Genomic DNA, 10,377 nt, shown 5'->3' with positions numbered 1-10,377 from the left:
ATATTTACTAACTTCATATTACGTGCCAAGTAATGTGCTTTGGAAGCCAGCCCTTTGAAAACACACTGCGTGTCTATAATCCCTCTGATATGCAGACTAACTCTAGTTCCCAGCGAGTCCACACGCCATGGTTTGTAGCACTAAAAGTTGAGTCATAACATCGTTACTGGATTCCATGAGAGGGCACCTGATAGAAATTTCTAGAACCACCCCAGCAGTTACATTGCTATTTACATGACTTTGGGCAAGTAATCTGACCTAAGAGCTGCCCTACATATAGTTGCAAGGGTCACAGAGGATCAACGGATTGTCAGGAAAACTATGCCACACCAGAGCACAATGTGATAAAACCTCTATCCTCTACTATGGCCTGATTCTTCAGGACAGAGTTCCAGATGTGTTCTAAATGGTATTGCCAATTCCATCCCGGTTCCTTATGGGTAGGATGAGTCTGAGTCATCCATCCTGGTGTGTTTCCACCGCTCTGGCTCCAGAATGGCTATTTTTACAATTCTCCTTTTGTAAGACCAAATGAACAGGTTGGCTTCTCCCTGGTGTTGGTGGACAAGTCAGAGCAACAACTATCTGGAGCTTTCCTCACCTTTCATTTGATCAATGCTAATTGAGTGCCCTCTCTGAGCTCTGCTCCATGCAGGGCAGTCTCCATCCCGAGGGAGGAAGCAAGCCTGGGTAGCCAGAGACTCATTACGAAAAGAGCCCGATCGGGTCAGAGAAGCATTTGATACATTTCAGAGACCTATTAGCAGCTGAGAATCTTTTATTATTGATGACATTTTTACATATTTTTCACTATTTCTTACAGTCTCTACCTCACCTTTATTAATCTTCTCATTTTATCCTGTTCACCGGCCCCAAACCACCCAAAGGATACCCTAGTTTTATGAAACGACTTTTCCCCCCACCATGAGCCTCAGGGTCATCGTCCGTGTGTTCGTCAGCTTTGGTGATTTTAAAGGTCAGTCGGTAAGGTGAGCAGCAAGGAGTAGATTAAAACAGAACTCAGACATATCTTCCTCCCTGAAGAGATAATAAATCAAAGGAAGGGTTCTAATGAGGTAGGTTTATAGTTTTATCCATGTCGTTGGCATGACTGTCTGCTTCCTTTGATTTTTCTTCTCGGACTCCTCAGGCTGGTATCTCAAAAACGTGAAGTTCAAATGCTACAGTGTCCTCACAGGAAATACAAGAGCTTCCAGGACAACCACTGGCTGACAACTCTACTACTTACTGTTCACCCAAGGTATCTCCAGAGGGAACAGGACTGGACCTTGCTGTGCTTTCCGGGAACTGTCACAGCAGTTTCCATTCCACCACTTTATCGTCCATCTGCAACCCCTGGCAGCAAGGACGCTGTCACCCAGGACGCTGTCACCCCTCTTCCACCCGACTAGATCCTCTGTGCCCTTCCAGGCTGCTCAGAGCCCACCTCCTCCACCCAGTCTTCCCTGCTTTGCCCTGTACCTCCAGCTCCGGAATCATCAGGTCCCTCCGCTGGGTCTCTCATCACACACAGCCTCACTGGCTTTGCGGCCAACACAGTACCGGTCACTGCAAAATCACAGTCCTGAATCCATGAGCGACAGGGAACTGTGTTCGACCTCCCAGGTTCGCCTAACTGGCTGCAATCAGAGGTGAACAACAACTAAAGGAGTGTCTTCTTAGATATGCTCCCCTTGGATGTGTGCCTGGGGGGAGGGGTGCGAGGCGGGCACGGCAGCCAGACACACAGAGACCAAGCCCTCTGCACCTCGGATCTGCAGTGCCCTCCACAGCTGCGTCCAGTGAGACACCAGGACAGGGCTGTTCACACATACAAGCTTTAGTTGTGTTGTTGGCAGGGTGCGTGTGTGTCTTTTTGTCTCTCTGTAATTAAATATGGATATTTTAAGATAAATACAGATGAGTAACACTTATTGAATAAAATTACCCAAAGGTCTTCTTTGCTTAATTTCAAATTCATAGTGAGCATCAGCTAATGAAGGTTTCCAGATACCTGAGGTGCTCCTACTTTAGGAGCAGCCATTTCCAAGACAGGGATGTAGAATTCAGACCCCTCGCTAGCAGGTTTGAAACAGGAATGCGCACAGCCTGCTGTATAAACCTAAAAGAAGTGCTCCATCTTGTTAGAAGTCTATGGCTAGACAGGCTGTTGTTAGGGCTCATTTAACGTGAAGCTTTCCAATTCCCATGCTTCAGGGGAATATAATTGAATTTTTAAACCCGTATATAACTCAAACAATCATGTTAAAAAGGATTACTGATCAAGTCCTTTGGTTGCCCCAAATTATTACTTGACAAAATATAATCAAACTGATTTTGGAATACTATGTACAGCTTCATTTTCCTTCTCCTTTTCAACTGATTTCTCTAAGAAGTTGTGAATAGTGTAATTATCTAGTGAATCAGAAGTTTTGCTTCATTTTTTTTAATGCCACCTGCTTCGTAACTTTAGAAAAACTGAATCTCTCACATCTTTTTCAAAAGCAAAGCTCCTGAAAGTCAACTTTCCACACCATTTCAGCTTTTTAAAAGTATGAAAACAAGGTTTCTTTTCCTCTGAAAGATTAGCTGTTGTGAAACATTTGCCACCCAAGCCATAGCAGCAGCAGCCCCAAGAGAAAGGAGGAGATGGCATACAATGAAACAAATCAAAAATTTCTTCATGGAGTTGTTTCAGTATCACTGAATCTTACTGAGAAACCCACTGCTTAGCAAATGCTTTGATACATCTGTAACTCCCTAGACCCAGGATTTGTGTGATTTGTGGGTCCTACATTAAATAATCACAGTGGGGAGGAGGGGCAAGATGGTGGAAGAGTAGGGTCCCCAAGTCACCAGTCCCCACCAAATTACCTAGAAAACCTTCAAATCATCCTGAAAATCTATGAATTCGGCTTGAGATTTAAAGAGAGGCCAGCTGGAATGCTACAGTGAGAAGAGTTCGCGCTTCTATCAAGGTAGGAGGACGAGGGGGGGGGGGGGGAATAAAGAAACAAAAGGCCTCCAAGGGGGAGGGGCCCCGCGAGGAGCCGGGCTGAGGCCTCCAAGGGGGAGGGACCCCGCGAGAATGTCCCCAGGACAGGAGAGCCCCGACCGGAGAAGCAGGAGCTGCACCAACCTTCCCGGGCGGGAAGGGGCTTGCAGGGAGTTAGAGCAGGACCCAGGAGGGCGGGGATGCCCTCGGGCTCCCTGGGACATTAACAGGCACCTGCGCGCCCAGGAGAGTGCCCCGAGCTCCCTAAGGGCGCTGGACGGACAAGCAGGGGAAGTCAAGGGACTTAAAGTATACAGAATCAGAAGATACTCCCCCGTGTTTTTTTTTTCTTTTTTTTTTCTTTTTGTTTTTTTTTCTTTGATTTGTTTGCTTCCCCCACCCCTTTTCTTTCCTTTCGTTCTTTTTTTTTTCTTTTTTCCTTTTTTCTTCCTTTTTTCCTTTTCTCTTTTCTTTCCTTCTCTCTCTTTTTCTCCTTTTCCCAATACAACTTGTTTTTGGCCACTCTGCACTGAGCAAAATGACTAGAAGGAAAACCTCACCTCAAAAGAAAGAATCAGAAACAGTCCTCTCTCCCACAGAGTTACAAAATCTGGATTACAATTCAATGTCAGAAAGCCAATTCAGAAGCACTATTATACAGCTACTGGTGGCTCTAGAAAAAAGCATAAAGGACTCAAGAGACTTCATGACTGCAGAATTTAGATCCAATCAGGCAGAAATTAAAACTCAATTGAATGAGATGCAATCCAAACTAGAAGTCCTAATGACAAGGGTTAACGAGGTGGAAGAACGAGTGAGTGACATAGAAGACAAGTTGATGGCAAAGAGGGAAACTGAGGAAAAAAGAGACAATTAAAAGACCATGAAGACAGATTAAGGGAAATAAATAATCACAGTGAGAAGAAATGCACCAATAACAACATAGATCCATCAAAAACATGAACTCAGCCTCTGTCTTAAACAAGGCCAATGCTAGCACCAACAACATATAAGACAACATCAGGACTTTCATTTAGCTTAAAATCTAGTACGGAGTCAGGATGTGCTTGCATGAAAAATGAGTGAAAAATGAAAGGAAAACGTAGTCAATCAACTCAGACTCTCTCTCCCACTTGTCACCTCCCATAATGTATGGAATTGCTTAAAACCCCCAGGGCAAATCAAGGTGCTCCTGACCACGTCACATGACCTTCAGCTATGCCAATCCCTCTGCCTAGACACTTGCCCTCCCAGCCGTGCACCTGGACCATCATTCTCGTACATCAAGTCTCCTATCACCCTCTGTGCCTCCTCCTACCCTGTCCCACCCTGATTCAGAGCTGTCCCCTCTATGCCCTCTCTGAACCTCTACCAGGACACTCAGAACACTGTACAGCTGCTGGTTCATGACTCCCTAGCTACTACACTGGGAGTTACCTGAGGGTAGAAGCTCCATCTCGCTTTCCTTAGTGTTTAGTCCCCTGTCACCCTCTGTGGTCTCTACTCAGTAAATGAAACCACCATCCCCTGGGAAAAAATTCTGGGCATGGTCTTTAATGCTTTCTTCTGCTTCCCAACTTATGTATCACCCAAATACCCAGTCCACACCAGGTCAAGATGTTGCATTCTCTGGAAGCATTCACACAGTATCCAGGTGTGCCATTCACTAGACAGTGTGAACAGGTGCTCCCTGGAGGTAAGCCCTCTCCCTCTTATGGCTAGGTTCAGAATACTCTAGTTCAGAATATCATAATCTCTTGCCTTAATTACCCAAAAAGGCTTCCACAAGATCCCGATTCCAGTGTCCCCATGCAGCTGTTCTTCCCACAGCAGCCAAAGTAAACTTGACAAAAATCATATTTGAGACTCACTCCTCTGCCCGCCAAGAGGGGCCTCTGCTGCCTGTCTGCCGCCTGCTGGCTGACGCATTGCCTCTCTGGCCTTCCTGCCAGAGGGTGGGGGGCCTCCTCCCTCTGTGTTTGTAACCAGCCCCGTGGCCTGGAACTCCACCAAGTGGGGCTGGCCCTCAGAGACCATAAGAGGTGTCTGGCCAGGGCCTGGGGCCGGGCCAGGTACTCAGTGAGCGCACAATAAATGCAGGTGTGCACAAATGTGTGAGGAAGGGAGGGTCAGGCCGTTCTGAGCAGCTGGAGCCACCTGCAGGGTGCCAGGCTTAGTCTCTGTATCAACCATCACTAGTTTGCCAGCTCCCTCATGATAAATCCAGATGTCTATCATCTTGGCTCTGCATTTCTTACTACTATCTAAGCTCCCACTCCATGCTCCAAATTAAAGCTTGTCAAACATGTCTTGTATTTGGCATTGGCCATTCCTGCTATTTCCCATGACCCACTGGCACTACCTGTCATAGCATTTATCATACTGTTTCTTTGTATCCTCCAATGCCACTTTAAGCTTTGTGAAGGTAAAATCCATTTTTAGTGCCTGGCATTACAAGTGCACTCAATAAATACTTGTTAAATTAATAAATGAATGAAAGAATCAAACAAAAGTTTCATTAACATCAAATTTTTTTAATGTCACTTTAAACAGAATTCTCTGACAAAGGTCAAACATTAAGAAAATGTAAAAATGTAATCTGAGCTTTGGTACGGTGTTCAGAAATGCCTTCTGTTAACACAGATTACAGATTTGTAGGTCGGGAGTAAAATCCTTCTCAAATGCATCAGCACGAATTACTGAAATAGTGAGGACTTGGGTATACTTTACCCATTTGTCGAAAGTAATGCAAATAAAACAAAAGACTGGGAGGAAGCCAATAAATGGTAGGCATGGTATTTCTGTCAATCATGCAATAATGATTTAAATGATGCTATCAAGTATTACAGTGAAGAACTACATTTTTAGAAAGAGATCACTTGGGAAAGTCCTGCTTTTGTATCTTTACGTCAATTAATGACATTACTATCAACCAAAATAACTCAGCGCTATGTAGCAGGCACTGTAATAAATGCTTATATGTATTAGCACTTTTATCTTTCCAAGAATCTTTGAAGTAGGCACTTACTATTTTTCTAATTTTATGTAAGAGGAAACTGAGGCTTAAGGAGGTTGAGCAATGTGTCCAAAGTCACAAGCTAGTTCATGCAAATAGGATGTACACTCAGGTCATGTGAGTAGACAAAATGATTCTCTTTACCATAATGCTATTTTGCAGTAAGGCTATAATATGATATTCCCTAAAGACTATACTTTATTTCAACAACTTTTAGGACAGGAGGGTAACTGTAGTAATATAACAAGAGTAACTTAGTAAGTGCTTACTATGTATCTGAGCGCTGTTGCAAACACAAAGGTGTCCATTCCTTTAATCCTCCCAGTCATCTGATGAGGTAGAAAGGATCAGTATGCCAACTCCCAGCTTAGGAAACCAAAGCACAAAGAAGTGATTGGTCCGAGGCCCTAAAGCTATTTGAAGCCAGAATTCAAATATGAGAAGTCTGATTCCAAATCCTTTTGTGTCTTAACCACTAATGTGAAATTGTCTCTGGAGAAAAATAGGTTAACAAGAAAAAACAGTAATAATAATTAATGCAAAGTCTAAAGTATATCTTGGGATCTATACTTCTGTCCAGTCTTCACAGAAATAATAAATACTGCAGCTTGGAGGAGTTCAAAGAGCTGCAGACTACAAGTAGAAGACAGCACATTTTGAACCTGTCTTGCTGTTTTCTAGCTCTGTAATGACCCTCTGAATCTCTTATGTTAAAAATAGCAATCAGTCAGCAATAGATGAATGGATAAAGGAGAGGTGGTATATGTATACACTGGAATACTACTGTTCAGCCATCAAAAAGAATAAAATCTTGCCATTTGAAGTGACAGATGGAGACAGCATTGTGCTAATAATAATGAGTCAGAGAAAGACAAATGACAAATGACATATGATCTGATTCATATGTGGAATTTAAGAAACGAAATAAATGAGCAAGAGAAAAAAAAGAGAGAGAGAGAGAGACAAACCAAGAAACAGACTCTTAACTATGGAGAATAAACTGTTTACCAAAGGGGAGGTGGGTATGAGGATGGGGGAGACAGGTGAAGGGAATCAAGAGTACACTAATCATGATGAGCACTGAGTAATGTACAGAAAAGCTGAACCACTATATTATACACCTGAAACTAATATAATACTATATGATGACTATACTGGAATTAAAACTAAAAACTTAAAAAAAATGGCAATCACACTACCTGCCCTGACTACTTTGTAAGTTTCTTCTAAGGATTACATAAGAAAATAGATGAAAGAACTTTCTTGCCTTTGGAAAGTTTTTCTGTATAAAATCAATTTATTTAATGACTTGAGAAAAATTCAAGTCATTCAAAATTCAATACTTATAGCTCATGTATAAGCTATAGATAAAAGGCTCAATTTTATTACCTTTTCATATGCCATGATACATTTAGCAAAGCATAACACTAACAAACTCTATGCTAAGTGCATTGTAAAATACTGAAGCTATACAAGTTATGATCATTTCAATAATTTATACCATGAATTAGGGAAATTTTCTTTGTAAATAGATTATTACTCAAGCAATTTTAAGCGTACATATGATGCAACAAAAATAACCAAGAGAATAAAATAAAAGTCTTATATTTGACAGTCTTATTGATACTGATAACAGCTAGAGGATTGTGACCTAATATTTTAACAACCTGGTAGCCTCTAAAATTAGCTTGGTTTTAACAACATTTACAGCAGCCCCAAAATTTGCAATGTGCTATTTTAGACATTTACTGAAGTTGATTCCTAAGTTAAATTCAATTAAATTATATAAATATCAATTGAGCGCCTAACTATGTGCAAAAAAGGGCTGTGCCAGGTACTATGCAAAACAAGAATGAGAAGAATTTTAGTTCTGCTTTCCAAAGTTTACAGACACCACACTCATACACAATATATATCCATAAGCTATATGCTAATTACTACTTTAGGCAGTCCTAGATTTAAAAATTTTCCACTTTGCTTTAGATTATTATATGCCTTTAGATGACATATAATGTGAATATCATGAGGGAAAAAAACTGCAGGATGAAAATATAAGGATGCTATGACTCTTGAAGTAAGCCAATTTAAAGAGTATAGTTAGGTCTCCATTCAATGTAAATACTAAAAATACACATCCTGCAACTAAATAGTTCTATGTTAGTAAACTAGCCCAATGATATTATTTTTTTAAAAATCTGTTTATCTACTTAACAATCGCTATACAACTATAACTTTATTCATATGCTAATGAAGCAACCTTGTCTTGTGGCTACAAAAACTTATGAAAATATAAAAATAATGTTAAGATTACAGACACTAAAGAATGCATCTAGATTCAAAATTTGAAATGACATAAAATACTGAACTTTACAAGTATACATCATTGTATTTTTATTTTTGGAAAATGACTTATAAATAGTTCACTTGAGTACATTTCTCATGACTTGACTCACTGTACAGTTAATTAAACTGTGCCTAAAGATAATCTTTTCCTGTATGATTCATTTTCTTAAAAAGCAAAATACTTTATTTTCAATTAAAAAATTTACATGAAAGTCAAAGACAGTAATTTCACAGTAAAAATGAAAATCAACCACCATATCTTTTCTTGAGTTCTTCAATAGACTTATCCTTCAATCCTGATTTGTCTATGTGATTGAACAAAACATGTGCAACTGAAAAAAGAAAAAAATTTCATTTTAATCTTCATTTTATAAAAACTAAGTGAATTGAAATTTAAAGAGAATAATCTGACTTGTCAAATAAAACCTTCTATATTTAAAAAAAAACTTTTATATTTTAAAGCAATAACCATTAGGATTATTTATAAATTCTACTTCAGATATTTATTTATTTATTTACTTCAGATATTTAAATAGCTAATCTGAGAAAATTATACAGGAATCTAATGTTTCTTACCAAAATATTTTGTTAAAATATTTTCCCTACTTTCTCAATAACATTAATCTTGCAGATTAAACTTAATTCATTCTATACTACCTTAAACATTTTTGCCCTTTGTAACAGCTATATTTACTTAATATTTTAATTAACTGTTTTTCAAACTGAAACCATTTTATCTTAGAAGAAAATTTTGTACCCACTACTGTAAATGGAAACTTAGTAATAACATTTACAAAATCATGTTAGCTATACATTTTTATAATATCCAATAATATATATAACTATTAAAAATAAAACAAAACTTGCTTATAAAACACCTTTCCTACCACTGAATGGTCCACACTCAACACTTTAGGAAACTCTATAATTCAACATGAACACTGGCTACTGGTCGTTAATGATAAGGAAAGTAACAACAGCAAACAGCGACTGAATGCTTAGTTACAGTCCAGGAACCATTCCAGGTGCTCCCCCTGTTTAGCTCAACTGATAATGGTCACCCCACCAAGGCAGTACTGCTGTACGCCAGTCTAACGAACCAATTCACATTCTTTAGTACATCTGTACTTAGCACATGACAGTAGCAAGAAATTCATTTATTCAGTGATTCACACTGACAGGTTGCTATGCACTAAGCACTAAGAACAAGGTACACAAAGTTCCTGCTCTCATGGAGTTTTCATTCTATTAAGGGAAAGAGAAACAATAAACAAATATATGAAATATTTGCAGCTAGTTACATATTATGAAGAAAAATAAAGAAGGGTAATAAGCCAGAGGGTGATAAAGGGAGGCAGGCAGTTATTCTGAGTAGGTCTGTGGAGGAAAAGTATCTCCAAGGTGGTAACTCTTAGGTGGAAACTGAATGAAATGAAGAAGCAGGCAAGGGGAAGATATCCTAGGCTGAGGAAACGGCCAAATGCAAAGCACTTGAAGGCCAATAAGTTTACCAGCTTGGTATACCAAAAAATATAAAGTCTGTGTGGTAGAGCAGAGTAATTGAAAAAAGGTAGTAGAAGTTGTTAAAATTGTAACAAGAGAAGCTAGTATTTTTCAGAAAACTTCAGGGACTGTTTCCGAGTAAAGATAAAACAGAAACATCTTTTAGTTTAAACTCTATTTTAAAAACTTATGTAAAATGACATGTCCACTTCTCTTAAGTATAATGTAGCATATATTTTTCTTAGTAATTCAGACTCATTCACTATTGCTGCTAGAAACATAAAGAAACAAGAGAAGAAGCCAGAGTATGTTTAGTCTAGGAGACAAATGAAAATGGTTTCTGCTATTTTTAAAACTTTTATAAAAACCTGGTACTCTTGCATTCTAATAATTTTTCTTTTTTCTAAAACTAGCGTAAAGCCCAAAACTCTTAGTAATTGAAGTTCCTGCACAGTTTGATTTTACCTAAGGTTTCCCTAAACTGACACTTCACGGGAAAGACCGTGCTGCAGAAATAAAC

General features: G+C 39.3%; 1 protein-coding gene across 2 annotated transcripts in view; it reads right to left on the bottom strand.

The window, feature by feature from the left end:
• Nucleotides 1-5,508: 5,508 nt before the first annotated feature.
• Nucleotides 5,509-10,377, bottom strand: part of RPAP3 (RNA polymerase II associated protein 3) — a 43,796-nt gene continuing 38,927 nt past the window's right edge. For both annotated transcript variants that reach the window (XM_026000176.2, XM_026000177.2), the window contains exon 17: nt 5,509-8,686. In XM_026000176.2, coding sequence (XP_025855961.2) covers nt 8,601-8,686 — 86 coding nt within the window. In that variant the 3' untranslated portion in view covers nt 5,509-8,600. The remainder of the gene's footprint in view (nt 8,687-10,377) is intronic.

Source organism: Vulpes vulpes, chromosome 8, assembly GCF_048418805.1.
Source record: "Vulpes vulpes isolate BD-2025 chromosome 8, VulVul3, whole genome shotgun sequence".
Taxonomy (NCBI): Eukaryota; Metazoa; Chordata; class Mammalia; order Carnivora; family Canidae; genus Vulpes; species Vulpes vulpes.
The sequence above is the reverse complement of the archived record's forward strand: the minus strand, read 5'-3'. Positions and strand labels throughout refer to the sequence as shown.